Below are 27,763 nucleotides of genomic sequence, written 5' to 3'. Positions count from 1 at the left end.
CACCTGCCAAGCAGGAGAAGCGGGTTCGATCCTTGGGTCGGGAAGATCTCTTGGAGAAGGAAACGGCAACCCACTCCAGTATTCTTATCTGGGAGATCCCATGGACAGAGGAACCTGGCGGGCTCCTGGAGTCACAAAGAATTGGACATGAATTAGCAACTAACAACAACAACTTTTAAATTTAGGTCAGACACTCACATGTTTCAAAAAGTATGTGAAACAGCGACTTGCCTGATGATGGAGCAGTTAAGACTCCACTGTGTGGTACCGTGCAGAAAGCACTGGACTGACAGGCAGCAGGGAAGCCGGAAGTTTAGTGCTGATTGACTGATGTGCACTGTGTAGTAGCCTGCTCTAGATACACGTTGACTCATTTGTGAAGCAAGGGTTTTAATTGGATACTTTCTGATGTTTGTCTGTAGTATTCCCTGATTTGGGGACCTTTCACCCAGCAGTGACTGTAGGCCTGGGAGTGAGGTCTGAAGAGGAGAAGGCTTGGGATAGAAGCTGGAAACACATGACAAGTGGAACAAGAAGAGAGTAGGCCTCTTTTTTTGTGAAGGGCTGGCAATATGGAGTGGGAATCTGAATAAGTCCTATGGAGGAGGTTTTTCTCTACCTTGCAGTTTACATGGACTTAACTTTTAAATCGGAAAAGGCAATGGCACCCCACTCCAATACTCTTACCTGGAAAATCCCATGGATGGAGGAGCCTGGTGGGCTACAGTCCATGGGGTCGCTAAGAGTCGGACATGACTGAGCGACTTCACTTTCACTTTTCACTTTCATGCACTGGAGAAGGAAATGACAACCCACTCCAGTGTTCTTGCCTAGAGAATCCCAGGGACGAGGGAGCCTAGTGGGCTGCCATCTATGGGGTCGCACAGAGTCGGACACAACTGAAGTGACTTAGCAGTAGCAGCAGCAGCAGCAACTTTTAAATTTATATATATGACACAGAAGTATTATTAACTTATTTTTTTTAGGGGATGGAGGAAGAATTCTGTGGCAGATGTTCCAGTTGGCAGATGTTCCAATCTTGGTGGCTTTCTGATAGGTATATATATATTTTTGTATTTCAGACAGTAGATGATTTGCTGCGGTGTGGAATTTGCTTTGAATATTTCAACATTGCAATGATGATTCCTCAGTGTTCACATAACTGTAAGTATGTATTGTTTCTCTGAGTTAGAAAAATGTGATTTTTACATAATGTAGTGTTAATTTGCCTCCAAAGATAAGTACACATATTTATTTATAACTTTAGCCCCTCTGTCTTGAAGTTTTTGGAAGGTCTTTCCACTATCTCCCTCTTGGATACTTTAAGCCTTTTATAACATTTATGGGAATGAAGATTTTGATCCCTATATATGGTTATTGGTCCAGCACTTTTTAAATTTCATAATTTTCGTTTTTGACAGGGTAAGAGATAGTTGGTTCAACCAACTAGTCCTTGGTGTAGAATTTTAAAGTTTAAAAACCCTGGTGGATGAGTTCTCCCACTGAAGAGTATTACAGACAGTTTTATCACTTAACTTGCTTTGTGATGGTGGAAAGACTCACATATTGAAATGTGTCTGTACTTCTCTTTGTGAGTCTAGTATGTACGCATTTTTTATACTGTAGTTTGATGTATTTAGTACACAGAGGTGTACTTGTCCTGTTCAGTATCTGGCTGTCCAGTTTATGGCTTATCTAGGCTTATGATTTTCTTATTCTCTATCTTTGAGTTGGTTTGTGTTGGAAAGTTAAAAAAAAATTTAGGCTTAAAAATGGCTTTAGTGGGTAGCAGTAGCTTTGGTGGAAAAGTTTCCATAAAGAAGACTTATGGTAGCAACATGGGCTTGAGAGATAAGCTAAGATTGACTTAGCTCTTCACTTACTAGGTGGGTGAGTTTGCAAATGCCTGTCATTTCTTCAAATGTAAAACTTTAGAGAGTAGTTTCTGCCTTAGGAGATGGTTGGGAGAGTCAGATGTAGAGAGTCCAGGGTCTAGCACATTATAGGGCCTTAATAAGTCTTAATTTCCTTCTAGGGTGGATTCGTATTAGGAACCAACAGAAGTTTTGGGGATTGTTTCTAAATCTGTGTTAAAATTTTCTTGATTTAGATATAATCTACATATAACGAAAGGCATCCATTTCAAGTGCACAGTAAAGTGTACAAGTGTCAGTAAGTTTCAACAAATGTTTATACCATATAATGATTATGGTTAAGCTTGAACATTTCTGTCACTAGATAGAGTTCTTTCCATGTCAGTCAGTATGGCCCCAGGAAATTTACATGTGGGTCTGTTTCTGGATTCTCCTCTGTTCTATTGTTCTTTATGTCTGTATCCTTGTGGCAGAATTACACTGTCCTAATTACTGTAGCCTTTTTAGTAAGTCTTCAAGTCAGGTATTGTCACTACTCCAACTTTGTTTTTCTTTATCAACATTGTTTTGGTTCTTTTAGGATCTTTGCATTTTGTATGCATTTTCATATAAGTTTTAGAATCAGATTGTCCATTTCTTTCCAAAAAAAAAAAGCCTGCTGGGATGTTTACTGTGAAGTGAAGTTGCTCAGTCGTGTCTGACTTTTTGTGACCCTGTGGACTGTAGCCTACCAGGCTCCTCTGTCCATGGGATTTTCCAAGGAAGAGTACTGGAGTGGGTTGCCATTTCCTAATTGCACTAAATCTAGAGATCAATTTAAGGATAATTAACATGCGATTTATGGGGTCGCAGAGTCGGACACGACTGAGCGATTGAACTGAACATCTTAACAATGTTGTCCTCAATATATAATCTTTTGCTTCTTCTTAGATCTGTGGTACTGCACAGCCTCTGGAACTGCAGCAAACTGCCCAGCTGTCTTTTGTTCCTGGTGGCCCCCAGTCACCCATCAGCACTCTTGAGTCAGGCAAAGTAGAAGCAGTCCCTCAGGCAGTCTCTGGAGAAGCTGAGATACAGATCGCATCCTTCTTTCTTCTCTTTCTTTCCAAAGGAGAAGCCACTGAGCTGTATGAGGCTCCATCTGTACTGTGGGTCCTCTGGAGCAGCGGCCCTGCTCTTTTCTCTTCTCATTAGTCTCCCAGCTTCTAGAGTAAATTTGTTCAGTGCTATGGGGTGAGATAGAAACAAGTCTCTTAGGCAGCCTGCTGAAAAGTGGGAATGTTGGATGCATGTTCTTCCCTAAAGAGAAGCCAAGAGCTGGGAATTCCTCCTGTTTACTCCCAGGGGAGGAGTAATGGTGAATGATTGAGTCCTCATCCAAACCTTTGTTCTCAGTGACTCAGACCTGGTTCTTTTTCTTATCAGTGCTTTGATTCAGGCATGGTGGAAACCAGTTCCTGGGGCAGCCCCATGAAAAGTCTGAACATTTCATCTGTAATTTAGTCTTCTCTCTCTCTCCTTCCCCTGGGAAAAGCTGGGAGTTGTGAGTCTCTCTCTTATTATGTGGTGCTGAGCCAGGGATAGGAACTCTGGCAAGTGAGGGCCACCTATTTCCTACCAGCTTTGATGTGGCTGATTTTGTGCTTGTCTTGGGGTCTGTGAGCATCTGAACCGGTATCCGTATTTCTCACAAAGGGAGTTGGTTTCTGTCTTGTTGATTTGTGTTACCGTGGGGAGAACAGTGGCTGGCTTCCTGTTCTGCCATCTTTCTGACATCACCCACTCTCTCTGGCTAATCTACTTTCATACTAAGGTATGATGCTCTGGGGTGTCTACTCAAAGCCCAAGTGTTTAATGAGGTTTCTCCAAACCGGCTGCTAGAAATTTTATGAACTCTTGGCCCTTTGTTACCACTCCAGTTACGGTTCTTTCCCTGGAAGTTGATCTTTATCTAGCTTCATGGATCCCTGTATATGTGCAGATTTAAGTTCGGTCATAGAATTGAGTAGAGCTGTATGCATGTTTCTGGAGGTCTTTACATATATGTAGCTTTCTTTTTGGTACGCTGCTGTGTGAATTATAGCTGCGTGGATTGCCCTGAACTCTGATCTTTGTTTTCTCAACTAGCAAGACTGATGGGCTTTTGGCTTTCCTTCCTGTGCTATGGTCGAGAAATTGCCTATGGGCAGATATCTTGAGCTGTGGTTGAACTTCTCTCATTTCTATAGTTGTCCAAAGTCTGAAAATAGAGAGTTTTTTTTTTCATATTTCCCCCCAGTATTTTAGTTGTTTGTAGAAGGAGAGTAACTTTGAATATTGGTTACTTTCTCTTGGACAGACATGGAAGTCTACTCTGTAGATTTTAATTATGTCATTTTAGGAAAGAAAGATAACTTTTTAAATGAGTTTTGTGAACCCTAGTTAGCTGAAAAACTGGTCTTTACTTCTGTTCTCTTTTTTCTTGTTTCTTTGTCACATACAGTTATCACTGATGTCATTCTTTATCTAAGAAGTCAGTGGAGAGTACTTCCAATAATGATAATTTATTTTATGAGTGGTTATTTTTCATATTCTACCTGTCATGATTCAGTACGCTTTTCTACTAATCAGCCATTGTCACAGGTTCCCTCAAGACTAACAGTTGCTCTGGGTCTATAATTGTGTTAATGACACAAAAGCCCCCAGAGCGTAGTAGGAGCCAGACTTAGCTGTCGTGTTCTGCCGTCATCCTGGATTGACTGGAATTAGTGACCCAGAATCCTAGCCACTTTGCTGGTCCTTAAACATTTCAGGATTTATCTTTTTAAATTCCTTTATTCTATTTTCCTGTGTTTAGCTTTTTCACTCTGGGTAACAAACACTACATTTGCATATCTGCTGCCATTAAGGTTTGAGTGAGGTGCAGGGGCAGAATGTGGGGCAATTGATGCAAATTCGTGTTGTTAAAGAGTACTTTTGCGGGGAGAGGGCCTGGGCTTACTCCAATCCATAAAACACCATTAAGTGAGAAATGTTCTCACTAACAGATTGATCTGCTCAAGAGCCAGTTTGCTTTGCAGTTGCATAGTTTTTCTGACTTGATAGTGGGAGAGGCTCAAATATTTACTGCTAGATGAAATCATTGGCTTTTAGGTACTATTAAATTACCACTATTTTAGAGATGAACCAGCAGTCATTTTTCTTTTCTTTTTGTGAATTTTGACTCACTAAATTAATTGAGGCTTATATTGGAATAAAAAGCAATTTAATTTTACTAAAAAAAAAATGAAATGTGAAGTGTTCCATTTATTGACGTTTGCTCAATTAAGAGGCAATGTAATATTCTTTCAGACAAATAATCAGTGTTATTCTTCTTTTTCATTCTTATGAGGCAGCACTGTGAAACAAGACGGGGGAGAAGAGAGAGAGTTACATATACAGAAAGGACATGCAGTTATACAGAACCACACTTACAGAAATGCTGGAGTGCTGGCCGTTAGTTGAAAGAATGTTATTCTCTTATCAGCTCACTGGTCACTTAACACTGGAATTGGAGGCAGAGGTCAGCTTTGAAAGGATCTCCTATTCCTTTCAAACTTGGAACTGGATTTTCTCTTTTTTAATTGGACACTTCAGAATTACTTTTGAGATGGTTTATTTTCTCATAAAATCCTTAAGATCACATGCCAAAAGGTTTAGTTTAGGTTTTAGAAACTTGATTTTTATTGTCATGATGCTATGCTCTTCTGATACATAAAAGCCAGCAGATAGCTGTATCCTGTTGGAGATGAGAAATACCTCTTTCCCTGGGCTTGCTTGTTTCTTTGAAGCTACCCTGTATTTCATTGTTTTACTCTTCCCTCCTCCACCCTATACACATGGCTCACAGTTGAGCTTTGGGGGGGGGGGGGAAACAAACTTCACAGGTGATTTAAATAAAGCCACCTAGGAATACATTGTTTGAAGGTCTTCAGCTGCTCTATTTTGAAATATGGTTGCTCACTGGAGAATAAATTATGCTGGTCTACAGTTCACCAGCACATATTTGGTAGTAGACTGGGAAGTTGAAAGTAAGCCAAGGGCTTCATCTACTTTAGACTAGTGTCTGGTCTCCATATTTCAGAAGACAGCACATATCTATTATGCAGAAGCAGAAGAAGTGGCCTCATTTTGCATACTCTAGTATGTGGAGGTACTGATTAGATACTTATTGATACTATATAGGTATATATAATAAGTATTGGTTATAAACAGATTATAATATTTTAAATAATTAGTTAGAAGTATGTTAAAAGCATGGACTCTGATACTTGCCTTTGCCACCTATTAACTCCATGATCTTGCCAAGTTGGCTAAGCTCTATGCTGTGTTTTCCTTCTCATAAAATGGGATTCAGAGCTGCTGTAATGATTGAAAGTGTTAACACATCTACCGTGCTTAAAACAGAGCACGCAGTAAGTGCACAATGTTATATTAATGAAATTGCCAATATTTGTCTCTTTTCTTTTGACTTACCATAAAGTTTCTTATGGTTCAACCTAGTAACAAAAACTATTAATTTTTAAAAAATAATTGTTATTCAATCAGAATCACGTACTATGGATGTGATTTATTGGTCACAGCTCATTGATTCAGTATGACTGGGGATAGAGCTTACTAGACTACTTCACTAAGGGGGGTGTGTGTGTGTTAGTCACTCAGTCATGTCTGACTTTTTGCAACTCCATGGACTGTAGCCCTCCAGGCTCCTCTGTCCATGGGATTTTCGAGGCAAGAATACTGGAGTGGGTTGCCCTTCCCGTCTCCAGGGGATCTTCCCGACCCAGAGATTGAACCTGGGTGTGCCGCATTGCAAGCAGATTCTTTACTGCCTGAGCCACTATGGATCCCCTTCACTAAAGTGAATTTGTGCTGTTAGCACATTAGCTACTAGTACAGTACCATTCAATTTATCAGGTTTGGGGAGATAATTTTACACTGCCTTGGGTGTGAAGAATTGAGTTCATGCCAATTTCTATTTAAATTGTTAAAACTTAGTACATTGTCCTTAATACACTGAATTATATGTAATTGCCTCACTGCTTTCCTTGAGGTCAAAACCCTTTTCTTATAACAGCTTTTGCTACAAAAGTATTTGTTAAATGCAGGATGAAGGACATTATTTACAGAGTTAGAATGTAGAAATCCCTAATTCGATAATCTGGTATATATTATTTCTTAACACATGTATAGATCTTGTTTCAAAATTTATATTTTAGAATGTTAGGCAGTGGAGATATCTGACCTGTTTATACAAAACTATCCTAGTTCTTACCTTATGTTTCTTTCATTTTACAGATGGAAGATACAGAAAGAGATACATGTTGCTTATAGAGTTGTGATGTGCTAGGGACTCTGGATTACTTTTATTTGATATGTATCCCTTTCCTAAGAATGCTACTAAGTCGTATTTGCAACTGTGTATAGTTAGAGTCCATGTACTAGAATTTTAAGATTATAATGATAGACCTTAGATGGTGGAAATATTCTAGGGCTTAAATCAACTTTTGTTAGAAGCTGAAAGTGAAAGTGAAGTCACTCAGTGGTGTCTGACTCTTTTCGATCCTGTGGACTATAGCCCACCAGGCTCCTCCATCCGTGGAATTTTCTAGGGAGGGGTACTGGAGTGGGTTGCCATTCGCTTCTCCAGGGGATCTTCCTGATCCAGGGATCGAACCCGGGTCTCCCTCATTGCAAGTAGACGCTTTACCGTCTGAGCCACCATGTAAGTACGTTAGAAGTTAGGTTCCAATATTATTATACAGCTTGACTAATTCATTATGTCGCATTTGTGTTTTTGCAGACTGTTCTCTTTGTATAAGAAAATTTCTGTCCTATAAAACACAATGTCCAACTTGTTGTGTGGTGAGTTTTTTTCTTTTCCTTTTTTCCTTTAAAGCTAACTGGTGCAGATATTTCTGCTTTATGTATACACATAAGCCATGGGAAGATGCATGGTTATTGAATTAAGCTATATCAAAAACATTTTCAGAAAAGACTTCTAAAATACATATATGGAGAACTGGGGTTTGTTCAACTGTTCATTAAGATTTCTGATAACCTAAATGTTTTTTAGGAAGAAAAAGCTAATTTTAAGATCAGGATATAGCACACTTTAAATTTATGAACTATGTTTTTTATGGCTCCTCATTTTTTAAAATTTCTCAACTTGGGTAGAAAATCTGATGGAAGGATCACTTATTTGCAAAGGATTGATATTTTAGTATTTGTGCAGCAGGCAAAGATTTAGTTTAACTGGCCCCTTACCTCTTGCCCAAATCAGACCTTCAGGGAAAACACCAGAAAATTTGTTAAAGTTTCCGAAACATTCCATGTAGTTGAAATAGGTGAAAAGGTAGGTAAAAAGGGAAAGGAAATGGAGGTAGGAGTAAAGAACGAAAAAGAAGTAGTAGAATCTGGTAGAAAGGACACTGGGGCTAGTTAAAGGGTTTCGGTTCTAGTTTGGTAGGTTGTTGGTGTCAGGATGTCATTGAATTCACTCTGCTTTCAAGTCTAATCTCTTTACAACAACTAGGGATGCTGCTGTCCTCAAGGTGTTATCAACACAGAGATTAACTGTATGGAAAATATTCATGCTATTCATTATTCATGCTAAATAACTACTGGGTTTATTGTTTTCCTCTTGCATTCCTGAAAACCAGTCTTGTTTTTAAAGTCTCTTTGAGCACCTCAGGTTCCTGCTGATTACTGCTTAAAAGAGCATCTCTGTTCTTTGAAGGAGAAATTTTGAGGGAAACAGTGCTGCCATTTGAAGAAGGATTCTTGCTCATATTAGGTTTTATTTTAGGCAGTACAGAGTGCATATGTTTTTACCAGATGCTTCGGAGAGTTTTGAATCAGACTTCCAGTCAGCAGATAGTGATTCACTGTTTTAAAATTCCATATTAGTATGAGATAAATGAACTTTATTTTGAGGCTTTCCTGGAAGACTTAGTGGGATGGGGAGTCTCAGGAGGATGGGGCACACATTTTCAAAAATGAGATTATGACAAGTTAATTATTGTTGCTGACCTTTTCCCATCTGTTGTTTTTCTTTTCTAGACAGTCACAGAGCCGGACCTGAAAAATAACCGTGTTTTAGATGAACTGGTAAAAAGCTTGAATTTTGCACGGTATGATTTAATTTTGTGACTAATCCCTAACTGCTTTTGCCTTTGATATGTGTTCCTCCCTTTGCTCTTTGAACTTTTGAGGATTAGGGAATGCAGTGTTGCATATTTGGGGGTAAAAGAAAGGATGCGACCACAGTTGTTAATCACATGTGAACAATCTGATCATAATAAGAGTCTCTTCTTTTACTTAACAGAAAGTCTCCTGTATGAAAAACAAGTTAGAATGTAAATTTGGGCACTTAATTTTGAGTAGTTCAGAAATGCTTCAGCTTCATCTTTTGTTTTTTGTGCCCAGCATTAGAATCAGCCATGTTCCCAAGGAGTCCTGGTTCCTTTCACTGGGGAATGGTATTTAGAAATCAGGATCTGGATGGAGCTGGGCATGCTCATTATTACTGGGGTGTCATTGCTTCTAAACCCTCTCAGTGGACAGAGCTGGGTGGCATATGCGTGTGTATGTGTACACACATGTATGTATTACGGTTTCTGGGCCTGTTATATATTAATCCACTAATTCTTACTCTGATTTGCTCAGCATGTATAAAATGATGTGTAACGTGAAATATGTAATTGCTGGTGCTTTTTGATGTGTAGCTTTACTTCTTAACTGTCAAATGCTTGATGGTGTTTAGTGAGTGGTCACCCAGAGGAATTTAAAAAGGCATGTTTTATCAGATGATATGTTGACTTACTTTTAGTTTTAATCATTCAAGCCAAGCAAGAAATTTTAGTAGAAATGTACTATGTTTAGTTAATGGCTAGGTGGCTGCATACTTAAGTTCAGTGACTTCCAAGCTTGTTGGAATATTCTTAGAGGTACATTACATTGCTCCCAAAACTGTAAAGAAATTTCTTTCAATAGAATTGCGAGTTTATTCATTGGTTTGCATCCTAAAGACGATCAGATTTACTCCTTTGAACTTACCTAATGTGGCATTCTAGAAATTGACTGGCTGGTTATTTCCTTAAGCAAAATCATGAGAAGATGGTATACTTTCCTAGATTAAGACACTCTGAGATTCTCTGATGCTCATAATTAAAGTGATAGCTTTTCTCCTTTCTATTTATTTATTTTTAGCTGTGCTGGGCCTTTGTCTCTGCACAGGCTTCCTCTAGTTGTGGTGAGCGGGGACTGCTCTCTAGTTGCAGTGCGTGGACTTCTCATTGTGATGGCTTCTCTTGCTGTGGAGCACTGGCTTCTTGGGTGCACAGTCTTTAGTAGTTGTGGCACGTGAGCTTAATAGTTGCGGTTCCGGGACTCTAAGCACAGGCTTAATAGTTGTGGTGCATGGGCTTAGTTGCTCCACAGCATGTGGGATCTTCCTGGACCAAGGATTGAACTCATGTCTCCTGCATTGGCAGTCAGATTCTTTACTACTGAGCCATCCAGGAAGTCCTGCTTTTCTATTTCAAAGTCCTTCATTGGTTAGATTTTGAAGTCAATGAGAAAAGATGGAGCTGTATATTTAGAAAGGAACTGATTGGGGATTAAAAAAGAAAAGGAATTGATGGACTGTTTGCTTTTTTCTCATATGGTAAAATTGTATCTCATGGCTTCTTTTTTTTCCTCAGCTGGTATTGAAAGCTTAACCTCCCTGCTAGGAAACAGGGAGTGTTACAAAGAATAGTGTCTGTTTTGAAAAGAAGTTATTGATATCTTTGGGTTCATAGATCTTTTGGTAACTTAAAGGGAAGCCTTGGAATGATTGCAGTCTCTTCTCTCCTCCCCGAAGAAATAGGGTATTTAAGTATTCTTTATAGTGAGTTTGGTGAGGTAGGAAGCACTCTCTGTAGATTTGGGATGGATTTTATCATTTGCTTCTCCGTCTGCCTTCTTGGAATTGCCTCATGGTGAACATTTCTTGGACATTTGTCATATCTAAAGTGCTATGGTACTTCATTTGCAAAATTAGTAGGGATAAAATTCAAGCTATTCAGTTTCATTACTTGTTTGAAATCTCGATTAAGATCAGTGAGGGAGGAAGTTTAATTTTATGAATAAAATGTAAGATATTTATAGTTTGTTAATTTTATTTCTTCCTCTCTTTCCCATCTGTCATTGCCATTTTATGATATTATGATTTTTGAAAATCTAATCTTCTAAACCAAATACCAAAAGAGTATTGGAAATAATTCCAGAGGTTTTTGGGAACAGGGCTGACGTGCAGACCTTATATTTTCTTCTTTTACCTTTTATTTTCAGGGAACAAGTTTGTTCCCCACTGTGACTCAGTTTTATTTAAAATAACATTCTTAAGAAAATGTTGTATTTATATACAACATTTAGAAGATATTTATTAGATTTTTAAATACAGATTTAGAATGTATTTATTTGGAAATTTACTTAGAATGTTATCGTCTAAGTAGAACTTTATTCTTGACCTAAGTAAGACACTGTCGTCTTTGTATTTTTGCATCTCAGCCAGTCTGTGTGTGTGTTGTAGTTTTATAGCTTCAGCGTGTGGAGCATCATTTATTGCTTTGTCCACTGCTGAGGCATGAATTTTTCTCCAGATGCTTATTTCAAGTTTAAAAATTTAAACAAAGAGGATGTACAATATAATTTCACCTTTCCTTATAGTATAGTTTAAAGCAGACTGGGTTTGGATTCAGGTAGAACTAGGTTTCCATCTTGACCCTACTTGATTTTTTTTTTAATTTTATTTTAACTGGAGGATAATTACAATATTGTGATGGGTGCTGCCATACATCAGCACAGACTTCAGACCCTACTAGTTTTGATATGAGTGTGATCAAGATATTAATCCTTTTTAGCTTCTTTTCCACATCTGAAAGATGAGAATAATATTGTGCACACTTTGAGGAATTGCTGTAAGGATTAAAAATGAAGAGATATATTAAAAGATACCCAGCATAGTACTGTATCTGAAACAGAGGAACCTAAGAAACTATTCCTATCATTACTATCCTATGTATTTTATATATTTATATTGTATTGCTCTGATACATGTATGTGCATGTGCTGTGGAGCTGGTAAGAACTTGTGCTTGGTGGGCCTCTGCCTGTTTAACCAAATGGTCCCAGGTTGCATGTCCTGGGTTATAGCAAGTATTTGCAGGGACTTTGACTAGTTACCAAAGTCCATGGACTTAATTGCATGGGTTTTATGACTGCCCATGTTTACCCAGAGACCTGTTTTCACTTTTGATTCTTAGCCACATTTTGAAAAGGTGAAGTTATTGTATAGTTAACTAACAGGCAAGATTTTCCTATATTTTATTGAGTCACAATTATTTTGAAAGTCCACAATTCATCCAGTTTGAATGTCAGTGATGAATGCTGTGAGGTGTTGTAATGCCAACTCAATTTAATGTATAGGAGTAATGGAGATTGAAGGAAAGATTAGCAATTCAACTTTAAGTATCAGTTTTGGAATTAATATTTTCACACAGCTCGTTTTTAAGTTATGTAAATTGCCATAAACAGTCTCATGGTTATAAATATCAATTATACATTCATGGCTTCCAGATTTATGGCTGGAAGCCATGAATGGCTCCTCAGCCAGATCTCTTTCCAAGATATCAGTCTCATGTATCCAACTGCTTGTCTCACTCACCTCTGCTTGGACCTCTTAAAACCAAAACTAAACTCTAGTTCCATCTGCTGCCCCCACAAACCCCACTTCCAATCTGCTGCTCCACGGTCTTCCTTTTCTTAGTAAATGGCAGCTCCCTCCTTTAATTTGCTTAGGCCAAAAACCTTAAAGTCATTCTTGACCCCTCTCTTTCGCACTCACTCTGTTGTTTCATCAGTAAATCCCATTGGCTCTATCTTTGCCGTCGCTGCAGAATCTGACAACTTTCCCTCACTGTGCTAACATTATCCTCTCCCAGCCAGCATCAGACTTGGTACGATGATAACTTCTTAGTGGCCTTCTTAACTCTTCTTTTGTCCTCTTTCAGTTCTTTTAAGGACAGAAACCTAAGTGATCCTTGAAAATAAAAAGTAGGTCATACTGCATGTTGTTCAGAGGTGGTTTCCTGTCTCATTGAAGTAAAAACCCTGTTTGTCTCTGTGGGAGTCCTCCCAGCCCTACAGAGCAGGCTCCCTGACTTATTCACCTGCTTGTCTCCGCTTGGGTCATTCTGCTCCAGTCACAGTGACCTCTCCCTGCTTCTCAAACATGGTGATCACACTCTGATCTTAGAGACTTTGTACTTAAAAAGCGAAAGTGTTTCCCTAGATGTTCACATCCTTGAATTCTCCACTTTCCTTGGACTCTGTTTTTCATAGGCATCTTCTCAGTGAGATCTTCTGTGACCATCCTGTAAAGAGTATCATCCCCTCCTCATTGTTGGCTTCCTTTTTTTCCCCCTATAGTACTTTTTACCTATGTTGAGAGTGTCTATTCTCTGTTCCTTTACTATAGTAAAGTATATATATATATGTGTGTATATATATATGTATATATATATAAAGTATAGAAACTGTTTTGTTCTCTATGATATTTCCACTGCTGAAATTAGCAGGAACATGGAAAAGTTAATGAATTTTGACTTTAGCATGAGGCATAATGTTATTATTGCCATGGTGCAACTCTCTGCCATGTTATTTTTTTGGTATATATTGAAGTAAGAGAGCAAATCGGAAGAGTAAGATGCATCTGAGTTCTCTCAAAGTGTCTAGTATAGACACTTTGCTGAAAGGTGTATCCTTGTAATAGCTTGGGAGTGATTTATCCGTGACAGTTTTATCCAGCAGTTGAATAGTGTGCCTTTTACTTTGTTATAATGAGATGAAAGCTTTTCTGAGAACCTTCTTTGAACCAAACCCAGATCCTAGAAGAGAAGGACTTGTAACGATTGCAGTTCTTTATTTTTACTTTATTTCTGTTTTGTCACAAAGATGTATTTTCTTTGTAGGAATGTTTTTAATTATATCTGAATCTCTTTAATATATAATACTACTCTTCAAGTTTCTGTTTGTTTCTTTGTTGGCTTTGATGAGTAGTCTTTTTCAAGGAATTTGTCCATTTCATCTAAAATTATAACTATTGGTATGAAGTGTCTATAATATCCTCTTATTATCTTTGAAATTCTGTGGGGATTTTAGTCATATCTCCTTTTAATTCTTTGCTTTTGTGTTTTGTATTTTCACTCATTTTTCTTGCTTGTTCTTTCTAGGGCTCTCCTAATTTTGTTCATTTTTTCACAGAACCAGCTTTTGGCTTTACCAATTTTTTTTGTATGCTTACTTTTTCACTAGTATCTGTTATTACTATCTTCTTTGGGTGTAATTTGCTGTTAATTTCCTAACCTTTTATATTGGAAATTTAGGACATTGATTTTCAGTTTTTCTATTAACTTATAAATTGTTCACTAATGACTGTTTTGGTGAACTCCAAAGCTGTTGTTCAATTCAGAATATTTTCTGATCTTCATTGTTGTTTGACTTAAGGAATTATTTAGAAGTGTGGTGCTTCATTTCTTAACATTTGGAGATTTTCTAGTTATTTTTTCATTATTGAGTTTTATGTGAATTCACAGTGGTCACAGAAGATATACTGAATTATTTCATTCCTTTTAAATTTCTTGAGATTTACTTTATGGCCCAGAACATGATCTATGCTAATGAATGTGCCCTGTATACTTGAGAATATTGTATATTCTCCATTGGTGAGATGTGATGTTTTTAATTTGTTAATTGTATCAATTTGGTTAATTGGATTGGTTCAGATCTTCTGTATTCTTACTGATTCTTGTCTGTTTTGTTAGAGTGATGTGTTTAAATGCATATGCGCTTTTATTTAAAGCAATAATTATTGTGAATTGGCTATATCTCTTTTTAGTTCTGTCAATTTTTGCTTTTTACATTTGAAGCTATGCTATGAAATGAATAAAGTTTATGAGTTTATGGCTTCTAATTAAATTGATCATTTTGTCAAAGTGAGATGCACCTCTTTCTCAGTGCTTTTGCCTTAACATCTATTTTGTCTGTTGTTAGTGTTGTCACATTGACTTTCTTTTGGTTTGTATTTATTTACGTGGTACATCTTTTCTCATCCTTTTCCCCCTAACCTTTCTGCATCTTTTAAAAATGGTTTCTTTTAAATAGTATATAGCTGCATTTTACTTTATTTTTAATCTAGTCTGACAAGTTTTGTCTTTCAGTTGGAGTATGTATCATTGTATTTAATTGGTCACAGTAATATTTTGGCATTATTTAATTCCTCTTTTTTTACTGTTTTATTTTACTTCCATGTATGTTGTAAATTCCCTAAGACATCACTAGTGTATTTTAAAAGTCAATACTGTTGTGTCTGGCCACATATTTTCTTTTTCTGGAGCGGTTGATTCCTGTGGACACTTCATATGCGTCTGTCTATAACCATTTTCTCTATGCTCAGGAGCAGTTCTTGCAGTATTTCTTGTCTGCTGATGAGGAATTCTTATAGCTTTTGTTTGCTTGAGAATGTATTTTGCTTTCATTCTGGAAGAATATTTTCAATAGGAATAGGATTCAGTTTGATTTTTTTACCTGTACTTTTAAGATGTCATTCTGTTACCTTCTTTCTTCTATAGTCTTTGTTGACAAGTCAGTGATATTTCTTACTGTATTTCCTTACAGCCATTGTTCTTAACTGGGAATGATTTTGCTTTCTTTTTACCTCTTTCTCCAGGAAACATTTGGTAATGTCTGGACATGTTTTGGTTGTCCTAGTCTGAGGTTAGGGGTGTTATGCTATTGACATTTCTATAAGGCACAGAATAGTCTCTACAGCAAAAACTTATTCGACTCAGTGTTGGTAATGCCAAGGTTGAGGAACTGTGCCTTAGAGGTAGTATATCTTATTTTTCTCTGGTTATTTAAAAGATTTTCTCTGTATTTTTTTCAGTAGTTTGGTTATGTTTGCCTAGATTTCATTTTCTTTGTTTATCCTTTTGGGATGGATTTTAATTCCCTCTTAGAGTATACGTTATTTTATTCATTTGCCTATTTTTTCTTTTTTCTTTAACATATTGGTCAGAGTTCTTTTGAAATTCTTCTAATGCTACTCAGATCACTTCTGGATCTGCTTCTAATGATTATTTTGTCTCTTGGTTAGTGGCTAATGTCTTCTTTGCATGCCTAGTAATTTTAAAATGTGTGTTGAATATTATGAATGAAATGTTATAGAGGCTGTGAATTGTCTTCCTTTGAAAGATGTTGAATTTTGTTCTGACAGGTTAAATTACTAGTTCTTCACTTATTCCGTCAAGCCCTGGTTTAATTTCTGTTAGATTTGCTCTGTTTCACTTTTGTTTCTATTTCTAGAGGAGGATTCTTCTTAAGCTGCAGCCTTTGTGGGGTTTCACCTGAATGTCTAGAATCTTTACCAGAGTCTCTTGACTTTGGCTGGGTTCAGATTCCAACAGTTTCCCTGTACTGACCTTGAGAATCTTAGCCTCATGACATCTGCTTCCTGTCAGGTCTTCTGTGACTTCGTCTTATGCTTCTGCAGCCCCGGAGATGATCAATAATTAAGGAACATTTCTCAGCAGATTTTTAGGGTATTTTGTGGCTGCTCCCTGCTCAGCACCCTGTGCCTCCAGTCCTAGCAACTTTTGTCCAGAGCTCTAATCTCTATTTCCTCTACCCAGAGAGATCCGTGGTCCCTGTTTTGACTTTAATACCCAACTCCCAGAGCATGCTTCCATGGGAAATTCTTGTGGAAATGTTGGATCACCTCAAATTTCTCTTCTGTCTCAGGGAGAGTAGCCTTGTGTTGATTATAGATCATGCTTATAAATGGTTTTATATGTTTTGTTGAAATTTTAAAGTTATTTGTGATTGGAGAGTAAGTCTCATACAAGCTATTCTCCATGGCCAGAAACTCAGGTCCCTTTGTTATCTTTTATAGACAAATTAACTGCTTTTAAAGTCAGATTTATTGCATTGTATTTTATTCTAGAAGAAACACTGGTTGCCATTATGCAGTAAGTTCTGTATTTCACAGAAACAAATGTTAATTGAGAAAACAGCTTATGTCAGTTAAGTTGTGTATATGTAAGCTGACATCTTTATTATCTGTTGTGTTTTCTGTGCTTCAAGGAATCGTCTGTTGCAGTTTGCCGTAGAGTCACCACCCATCTCTGCTGCTTCCTCTTCAAAGAACCTGGCCATCAAAACAGACACTGCTGTAGCCTTCAGACATTCATTAAAACAAGGAAGCAAGTTAATGGAGAATTTCTTGATCAGAGAAAGTGGTGGTTCTGCGTCAGAGTTGTGGATAAAAGAGAATGAAAGCAAATTAAGGCCTCAGAAAAAGCTGAGCTCTCCTGCGAAGACCAGAGGGACTCCTTCTGCAGAAGAGTCAGCTCCAGGTTCCTCAGAGGACAGTGTTCCTGAGACACCCTCTACATCAGCCTTGAAACAAGTTACTAAAGGTAGGAAATTATTTTCACATGTTTTATTTTCTTAGTGGAATCTTCCTATCCCACATGATATAATAAATAAGCAGGATTTTTGTGGGGAAGGGATAGGAAAGGGCAGACCTCGTAACAGCCTTGCACATGGATGGAGGCAGTGCTTCCAGATACGTTCTCTTTCTCCTCATAGAATAGGAATTCAGGCTGATGGCAGGAAAAAGTAAGCATTTTTAGTTAGTTTATGCTTCACATATGACTTTGTGTTTTTCAGCTTTTCTCCCCCCCCACCATCCTTCATATCAGCTCCAGTTTAATATTGAAGAGCTCTTTTTATCTTATTATATCATCACTTGAATATTTCCAAGCTGTTTTGACTGGCATTTATATAGCCTTGGACAGTTTGACTGGTACCCTGCCTGTCCATCCTTGTTTCTCATCTCTTCCTCTCAAAAATCCTTCTGCTCTAGCCAAGCTGATCTCCCCTTTATTCCTTGAAAATGCTCAGGGATTAAAAACCTATAGCCTGTCACCTGTTTTTATAAACACAGCCTTACTGGAACACAGCCATGCCCATTTGTTTACCTGTTGTCTACAGCTGCTTTCATGCTAATGACTTAGTTTGTTGACTGGGTCAGAGACCATCTGGCCCCCAAAAGCCTGAATCTTTGCTACCTGAGCCTTGACTGAATATGTCTGCCAACCCCATTCCACCTTTCCAGACTCTGTGTAGGTCTAACCATTCTTCAGTTATGTTATATAGTATCGGTCTCTCACATCACTAAAGCATGGTGGCACTTGTTTTCTGGACAGTTTACTTAACTTTTGATGACTAGGTCAACTTGTTTAACCTCTTGTTTCCATATCTTATTGCCAGTGAAGTTCAGAACACCTTTAGGTAGAAACTCTTGTCTTAGATATCTTTGGTATGCCCATACCACACACATTGCAGGGCTGTTGCTGCTGCTAAGTCACTTCAGTTGTGTCCGACTCTGTGTGACCCCATAGACGGCAGGGCTGTTAGTGGTTACCAAACTCAGGTTGAAATTAATTCGTTAATACTTGAGTGTTTACATTTCATATAGATACGTGAATTTTTCACTTGTATTTCCTAGCATATTTTATCTTTAGTCAGTTTTTGATCAGTTGACAGTTTTTATTGTAGTGTTTTTAAGTGGATAACATTTTTCCCTGAGCAGAACCTGAAATCTTGCAGTGAACCCATAGCATGTAAAGTAGATAAAATTTGCTTTGCTCCATTAAAGTGGAGATGGAGGGCCTCACCTCCCCCACATCCCTGCCTGTTATCCATGGTGGCCTCTAGGCCCTGAGGCACCTCCAGAGGTCCCTGGAGCTCTATCAGTTTCAGAATGATTGTGTTTCTGCTTTTTAATGCTACACTTATATAGGCATACCTTGAAGAAATTGTGGGTTTGGTTCTGCAATAGGACCGATACCACAATAAAGTGAGTCTTTTGAACTTTCTTGTTTCCCAGTGTGTATAAATGTTATGTTTATGCTATACTGTAGTCTGTTATGTATGCAGTAGCATTATGTCTAAAAAAAAGTACACACCTTAATTTAAAAATACTTTATTGCTTAAAAATGCTGACAGTCTTACTCTTCACCAGAGAAGGCAAGAGTAGGAGAAAGACAGTCTCTTCAGCAAGTGGTGTTGGGATAGCTGGACAGCCACATGTATTAGAACACACCCTCACACAGTACACAAGAGTAATTTCAAAATGTTTTGAAGACTTAAATATGAAACACGACACCATGAAACTCCTAGAAGAAAACGTAGGTAAAATGTACTAGTTTTCTTAAGTCAATCTCCCAAGGCAGAAATAAAAACAAAGATAAACAGATGGGACCTAATCAAATTTATAAGCTTTTGCACAGCAAAGGAAATCATAAACAAAGCAAATAGACAACCTGCAGACTAGGGGAAAATATTTCCAGGTGACGCAACCAATAAGAGCTTAATTTCCAACATATACAAACTGCTCATAAAACTCAATAATAAAAAACAAACAAGTGGATCAATAAATGGGCAGAAGAGCTAAATAGAAATTTCCCTGAAGAAGACATACAGATGGCCAGTAGGCACATGAAAAGATGTTCAAAATGGCTGATTACTCAGTTTAGTTAAGTCACTCAGTCATGTCCGACTCTTTGGGACCCCATGGACTGCAGCATGCCAGGCTTCCCTGTCCATCACCAACTCCCGGAGCTTGCTCAAATTCATGTCCAATGAGTCAGTGATGCCATCCAACCATCTTATCCTCTGTCATCCCCTTTTCCTGCCTTCAATCCTTCCCAGCATCAGGGTCTTTTCAAATGAGTCAGTTCTTCGCATCAGGTGGCCAAAGTATTGGAGTTTCAGCTTTAGCATCCATCTTTCCAATAAATATTCAAGGCTGATTTCCTTTAGGATGGACTGGTTGGATCTCCTTGCAGTCCAAGGGACTTTCATGAGCCTTCTTCAATACCACAGTTCAAAAGCATCAATTCTTTGGCACTCAGCTTTCTTTATAGTCCAACTCTCACATCCATACATGACTACTGGAAAAACCATAGCTTTGACTCTACAGACTTTTGTTGACAAAGTAATGTCTCTGCTTTTGAATATGCTACCTAGGTTGGTCATAACTTTTCTTCCAAGGAGCAAGCCTCTTTTAATTTCATGGCTGCAGTTACCATCTGCAGTGATTTTGGAGCCCCCCAAAATAAAGTCAGCCACTGTTCCCACTTTCCCCATCTGTTTGCCATGAAGTGGTGGGACCAGATGCCATGATCTTAGTTTTCTTAATGTTGAGCTTTAAGGCAACTTTTTCACTCTTCTCTTTAAGTTTCATCAAGAGGTTCTTTAGCTGTTCTTTGCTTTCTGCTATAAGTGTGGTGTCATCTGCATATCTGAGGTTATTGATATTTCTCCTGGCAGTCTTGATTCCAGCTTGTGCTTCATCCAGTCCCACATTTCTCATGATGTACTCTGGATACAAGTTAAATAAGCAGGGTGATAATATACAGCCTTGATGTACTCCTTTCCCAATTTGGAACCAGTCTGTTGTTCCATGTCCAGTTCTAACTGTTGCTTCTTGACCTGCATACAGATTTCTCAGGAGGCAGGTCAGGGGGTCTGGTATTCCCATCTCTTTAAGAATTTTCCACAGTTTGTTGTGATCCACACAGTCAAGGCTTTGGTGTAGTCAATAAAGCAGAAGTAGATGTTTTTCTGGTCTGTCTTGCTTTTTTTGATGATCCACTGGATGTTGGCAATTTGACCTCTGGTTCCTCTGCCTTTTCTAAATCCAGCTTGAACATCTGGAAATTGATGGCTCATGTACTGTTGAAGCCTTGCTTGGAGAATTTTGAGCATTACTTTGCTAGTGTGTGAGATGAGTGCAATTGTGGGGTAGTTTGAGCATTCGTTGGCATTGCCTTTCTTTGGGATTGGAATGAAAACTGACCTTTTCCAGTCCTGTGGCCACTGCTGAGTTTTTGAAATTTGCTGGCATATTGAGTGCAGCACTTTAACACCATCATCTTTTAGGACTTAGGGTTCTAGGCTGATTATTAGAGAAATACAAATCAAAATTAGGATGAGGTACTACCTCACACCAATCAGAATGGCCATCATTAAAAAGTCTACAAGTAACAAATGCTGGAAAGCATGTGTGAAAAGGGAACCCTTCTACACTGTTGGTGGGAAGTAAATTGATGCAACTGCTGTGGAAAACAGTATGGAGTTTCTGTAAACAAAAAATAAAGAGTTGTCATATGATTCGGGAATCCTACTCCTGGACATATATCTAGGGAAAACTCTCACTCAAGAATGTACATGCACCCCTAAGTTCCTATCAGCACAGTTCATAATAGCCATGAACATGGAAGACATGGAAGCAACTTAAATGTCCATTGACAGATAAATGGATAAGGAAGGTATAATACATGTATGCAATGGAATATTACACAGCCATAAAAAAGAATGAAATAACGTTATTTGCAGCAACATAGTTGGACCTAGAGATTATCATACTAAGTAAAGTACGTCAGAAAGAGACAAATGCCCTATAATATCATTTATGTGTGAAATCTAAAATACAAGTGAACTTATTTCTGAGACTCACATATGTAGCAAACAAACATGGTTACCAAAGGGTGAAGGGAGTATGGTAGGGATAAATTAGGAGTTTGGGATTAGTAGATACAAACTCAGAGAAGGCAATGGCACTCCACTCCAGTACCCTTGCCTGGAAAATCCAATGGACAGAGGAGCCTGGTAGGCTGCAGTCCATGGGGTTGCTAAGGGTCAGACACGACTGAGCGACTTCCCTTTCACTTTTCCCTTTCATGCATTGGAGAAGGAAATGGCAACCCACTCCAGTGTTCTTGCCTGGAGAATCCCAGGGACGGGGGAGCCTGGTGGGCTGCTGTCTATGGGGTTACACAGAGTCAGACACGACTGAAGCGACTTAGCAGCAGCAGCAGATACAAACTATTCAATATAAGAAAGATAAACAACAAAGTCCTACTATGTAGCACAGGGAACTATATTCAATATCCTGTAACAAACCATAATGGAAAGTAACATTAAAAAGAATATGTGTGTATGTATATATATACACACACACACAACTGAATCACTGTGCTGTATACCAGAAACTGACACAACACTGTAAATCAACTGTGCTTCAATTAAAAAAAAATGCTGGCCATCATCTGGCAATGCAGGGTTGCCACAAATCTTTAATTTGTTAAAAAATTTAAAAATGCAGTATCTGCAAAGTGCAATAAAGTGAAGTACAATAAAATGAGGTATGCCTTTCATTACAAATGAGGGCTAAATGAACACATTTGTAGTCATTAATAATTTGAACAGTAGTTGGTCCAACCAATTCATGTTTCTATCAGCTCTACATACCCTTCCCCAACTCTGCTCCTCTGGCAAATATTTTTATCTTACTCAGGTTGTTATGACTGCTTCAGTGCTGTACATGAATGGTTCCTAAGACTTAGTATAAACTCAAGATTAGTTTTATAGCTTGGTCATGCCTTGGTAGAAAAGATTTAACTAAAGCACTTTCTAATAAAAGTAATTCCAGACTTCTTTGAAATCTCTTCTTCTAGGCTAGGATTCTAATTACGTGATTTTCCACAATGTAGCCCTTGTAAGGGCTGTTCCACTTAAGCAGTCTGTTCCCCTCCTGCTGCCCTGAGGTGTCCTTGTTTTTCTCTTCTGCTTTTCTAAGTGCATGTTAAGGTTGGGTTTCATTTTTTAATGTTAGTTGTTGAAAGATACCTGGTTGTATTATTTTTACTCTTTCTGCAAATAATAAAATCTTTTTCTCTTTTTGAAAAATACAGTGGATTGTCCTGTTTGTGGGGTTAAAATTCCAGAAAATCATATTAATAAGCACTTGGACAGCTGTTTATCACGTGAAGAGAAGAAAGAAAGCCTCAGAAGGTGAGAAAGTGGAGCGTGATTGTTGAGGCCACGTTAGTCACTGTAGCTTGCGCTTTTAAAAATATGAGCTGACTGTCCATTCTCTCTCCTTGTTCTTTCCACAACTCCCACCTTGCCAAATATAGTTAACTTTACTATATGCTAATAAAATTTGACTTAATAAGAAATTCAATTTAGAATTCAGTTCTTTTTAGGCTTATTTTCTTCTTTTAGAATTTTAGAACTACCATAAAGCCCTTGGCCTGAGAAAGCAAGGCTAGACTCTGAATATAGAACACATCAAATCTTTTTCTGGTTCTTAGGAATCTTAGAAGTTTAAATTAGTAAAATCTAGCTTTTTCAAAAATTCTGAATAATTACTATATACACATGATATACTGTGTACTGCTGCTGCTGGTGGTAAGTCGCGTCAGTCGTGTCTGACTCTATGTGACCCCATAGACGGCAGCCCACCAGGCTCCCCTGTCCCTGGGATTCTCCAGGCAAGAACACTGGAGTGGGTTGCATTTCCTTCTCCAATGCTTGAAAGTGAAAAGTGAAAGTGAAGTTGCTCAGTCATGTCCGACTCTTAGCGACCCCATGGACTGCAGCCTACCAGGCTTCTCCATCCATGGATTTTCCAGGCAGGAGTACTGGAGTGGGGTGCCATTGCCTTCTCACATGACATTAAATAGTATAGAAGGTGTTTTTTTTTAGAAAATACAGAATCATTTATTCATTCAACAAATAATTATTAAGCACATAACCATGTACCAGGCTCTGTTAAGCATTGGTGAATGAAAATCAGATACTCTTCCCTTAATACCCATTTTTTCCTGGAAGGATGTAATCAGTAGGCTTGCATTTTGAAGGCAGTTTTTCCCTGGTGATTGCTTATGTGTAAATTTGCAGTTGTATAGTTTGTCTGTGGGGCAGATTCAAAAGGGAATGTGTGAAATACAGTTAGTGTGTGTGTGTATGTGAGTGTGTGTGCATCTCTATGTTTATGTCCCCTGCCAACTACCCGGGTGAGATAATTTAAGTTGTCAACCCAGTATTTTTACCTAAGCTCACGCTACTTTGCCTCCCCTTTATATCAAAATCACGATAGGTTATTAAACTTGATCATTATTGTTACACATGTAAGTTAATCAAATTTTAATCAAAGTTACCTTGCAAAGTGTTATAGAATCTGTGATAATGAAGATAATAAGCTGAAGCCACAAATTAGATGAGTCTGATGCTGAAGGGAAGATGTGAGATGAGACGGCAGTTTGGGGAAGGAATAAGGAGCAAGATCAGGGAAGATTTTATTTTTTAGAATGGAAATTATATAAGCTTTTAACGTCCTTCTTTATACTATCTCCAGGGAGAGGGCAGATGATACAAGGAGCAAGAGAGCAAAAGTCCAGTAATGAAGTGTCTTTGACATACAGAAAGAGCCTTTCTTCTGAAACAGGATGGAAAGAGGAGGGAATAGGTGATAATTCAGAGATCTGGGGAGGAGAGGGAGGAAATGGGAGAAATTAATGGGATGTGGGAATGAGCAGAATGATTGGTTCTCATGTCTGGTTTGTTAGGAAGAACTTGAAAGAGTATTTGCCAGAAACCATGCTGATAAGGTAGAACTGTTTTATTGGGTTTTGTGTGTGTGTGTGATTAAAGGTAAAATAATGTCACTTAGATTTTATGAGTAAATCAACAGTGAATGCAGGTTCCGAGGGACAAACTCTTGCTGTTAAAATTTACAAAAGCTGACATATAAAGCACAGCAGTGCTTTATTGATTTACAGTGAGGGGCACCAATTGACAGTTCTTACTGTAGTGTTTTTAAGCATGATAGTTAACCTTTTTCCTCTGAGTAGAACCTTTTTTTCAAGTGAAAATGCACAGTGAACCGTAACATATAGAACAGATAAAATTGGCCCTGTCCATTAAAGTGGAGATGGAGGATTGTGCTGTCCCCATCCCCCATCTCTCCCTGCATCCCTGTCTGGTAGCCACTGTGGTCCTCAGCTCCTTGCGACAGATGTCTGTGAGGTCTTATAAGCACAGTACTCATCCTTAGTGGATAAGTTTGTTGATGAGAATAGATTTTTAGGCTGCCTGGTTGAGATTTGGGATAAAGAAACTGGATCATTACAAGGATTATTTCCCATAAGCAGTGAGAATCTAATGGTCTAATGAAGAATCTTTCATTCTAATTCATTTAATTAATCTTTTAATTTCTAATTTCTTTAGAAATTTTTTTTCCCTAAAGAATGAGTTGGGAATATAGAAGCTGGGCATTTTCTCTTTGAAGAGTAAGGAATCAGCACTGATAATTTTGCTTGGACTGCTCTTTTTCTAGATGCATCCATCATATTTCTTCTCACACACTTAGCTCGTTAGTTTATCTAAAGATATAGTCATCCATGTATAATTAAGTTCAGGTTCCAGCTGTGGTTCTGAAGAGCTCTGTGGAATTACTGTAATCCTGCCAGTTACTCTAGCACAACTTAGGAGCACCATTTTCTGTCTCTCTCTCTTAAAGGAAGGTTCACTGTACAAGTTAGTGTGTTGAAGTCTTTGAGAATTCCTATATCAAACATAATTGTTGGATTTTGTTTAATCCAGTAATTCCTAAATTTATTTAACCCTAAAACCTTTTTGTTCTCATAACTCATTTTGCAAAGTTTGCATTTGTGAAGTTACACTTAGGGAGACATTGAACCACCTTTCTCCTTAGTGACATCCTGATCTTGGACTCTGATCATGTAAAAGAGTATATGATATTTAAAAAAATTTCTCCACAGTATCCCAACAGGCCATTTCTTAATGTGGATGACAGCCCTTAACCCATCCTTGGTAGATTCATATCAGAGGTGATCAAAGAATACTTTTCCTTTTGCTGTCCTCAGATTTTGAGAACCCTTAAATGAATTACTGTTTCACCAAATCATAGAAGAAAGATCAGTGTCATTTTCATGTTTTAGGAAACATTTATCAGACTTCATATTAAAAAAATTTTTTTTAACTTTTTAGTTTATATTGGAAGATAGTTGATTAACAGTGTTGTGATAGTTTCTGGTGTATAGCAAAGTGATTCATATACATGTTATACATATACATGTATCTGTTCTTTCTCAAATTCTTTTCCCATTTAGGTTGTTACATAACAACTGAGCAGAGTTCCCTGTGCTACACAGTAGGTCCTTGTTGGTTATCCATTTTAAATATAGCAGTGTGTACATCATATTTTAAAATTCTTGACAGAAATTGTTGATTTCTGCTGGCGCTTTTCAGTGTAAATGCCAGTGAACAAATAGTTTTCCATTAGAATTTCACAGTCATAAGCTTAATCATGTATCCTTAATAAAATACATGTTTTAGGTACAGACTTAATGAATTGTCCTTTACAATATTCTTGTATAAATTCCTTCAAAATGTTTTTTAGGGCTTGCTACCTTGTGTGATTTTTTATTCAGCTATAATACGGTAAAGAATATGCCTGCAGTGCAGGAGACCTAGGTTCGATCTCTGGGTTGGGAACATCTCCTGGAGAAGGGCATGGCACCCAACTGCAGTATTTTTGCCTGCCAGAGGAGCCTGGTGGGCTATAGTCCATGGGGTCCCAAAGAGTTGGACACGTCTGTGCGACTTATACTATCACTATAATCAGTGAGTCCAGTAGGCAGGCTGTCATTATAAGGACACTCTTCAGAAAAATGTTATCTCTTGAGGGTTTTAAGGGTTTTCTGCAATTAAACAGTTATTTCTGACTTTTAGTCTTTATTGATGGCACATAAAAGAACTAATCTTGCCAGGAAATGGTGGTATTGGTTAATGGAGAAATGTTTGGTTGTCTTCAGTCTGTATTCAGCTGTTTTCTCTCGTATGGTCATGGACCATTTGTATTAGATTTCTATGTGGAACCTTGTTAATAGATATTTTAGATGTCCATTTAAGAGCTGAGCTGAGTCAGAATTGGTAGTTGCTGTGGCAAAATGATTGAAAATTGCATTTTTAATAAACTCTCCAGATGGTTCTGAGATGCTTTAAAGTTTGAGCAGCATGGCCTTGTGCCCACTAGGTATATGCAAGTCCTTTGTAAAATCTTGTTTTTGTTTTTTGTTTTTTGGATAAGCATATTATTGTCCAGTTTCTTTTAATTGTTACCTGAAATTTTGATATTTCATTTAAAAATGATTGCAGTTGTAGTGTCTACATTGAATACATATTTATTAAGCACCTAATTGCCGTAGCATTGAGCCAAGTGATGTACTCAGCTAGGTTATAATCAGATCGATTAAAATTCGTCAAGGAGTTCCTGTCTATAAGATTTTCTCAAGTCATTAATATTCTTAGGTAGGTTGACTTCTGCATATTCCATTGAAAGAAGTAGTGTTTACTAATTGGTTTTTTGGAGGGCGTAGAAGAAAGTCATTTGATTGGGTTTTGTTATATTTATAATTACAGCTCAGTGCTTATCATTGTGTTCATCATGAAGATACAATGAAGAGCCAAGTGGCAATTTAAAAAAATATGTATTTACTGATTTTTCATTTGGCTGTGCTGGATCTTAGTTGCAGCATGCAGGATCTAGTTCCCTGACCAGGAATCAAACCTGGGCCCCCTGCATTGGGAGAGCAGAGTCTTAACCACTGGACTGCCAGGGAAGTCCTCAGGTGGTGATTTTGCTTATACACTTATTCTTTTCTTTTTTTATTTTTTAATTGAAGGAAAAATTGCTTTACAGTGTTGTATTGGTTTCTGCCATACAACTCGAATCAGCCATAATTATACATTTATCCCCTCCCTTTTGAGCCTCCTTCCCATGCCCCCATCCCTGCTCTGGGTTGTCACAGAGCATCAGGCTGGGCTCCCTGTATTACATTTGCTAATACACTTTTTATAATGCCTATGCATTTGTTAATATAACTAATT

General features: G+C 37.9%; 1 protein-coding gene and 1 non-coding gene across 2 annotated transcripts in view; one reads left to right on the top strand and one right to left on the bottom strand.

Moving 5' to 3' along the window:
* Window positions 1–27,763, top strand: part of RAD18 (RAD18 E3 ubiquitin protein ligase) — a 112,882-nt gene that overhangs the window by 3,384 nt on the left and 81,735 nt on the right. The window contains exons 2-6 of the mRNA XM_040245996.1: window positions 1,083–1,164; window positions 7,696–7,757; window positions 8,955–9,025; window positions 17,078–17,412; window positions 22,759–22,858. Coding sequence (XP_040101930.1) covers window positions 1,083–1,164; window positions 7,696–7,757; window positions 8,955–9,025; window positions 17,078–17,412; window positions 22,759–22,858 — 650 coding nt within the window. The remainder of the gene's footprint in view (window positions 1–1,082; window positions 1,165–7,695; window positions 7,758–8,954; window positions 9,026–17,077; window positions 17,413–22,758; window positions 22,859–27,763) is intronic.
* Window positions 27,423–27,495, bottom strand: TRNAG-CCC. Its single transcript has one exon. It is a non-coding gene; the product is annotated as a tRNA-Gly (tRNA).

The sequence above is a fragment of the Oryx dammah genome, unplaced genomic scaffold (assembly GCF_014754425.2).
Source record: "Oryx dammah isolate SB20612 unplaced genomic scaffold, SCBI_Odam_1.1 HiC_scaffold_9, whole genome shotgun sequence".
NCBI classification, from domain to species: domain Eukaryota; kingdom Metazoa; phylum Chordata; class Mammalia; order Artiodactyla; family Bovidae; genus Oryx; species Oryx dammah.
This window is presented reverse-complemented; position numbering and strand designations above follow the sequence as displayed.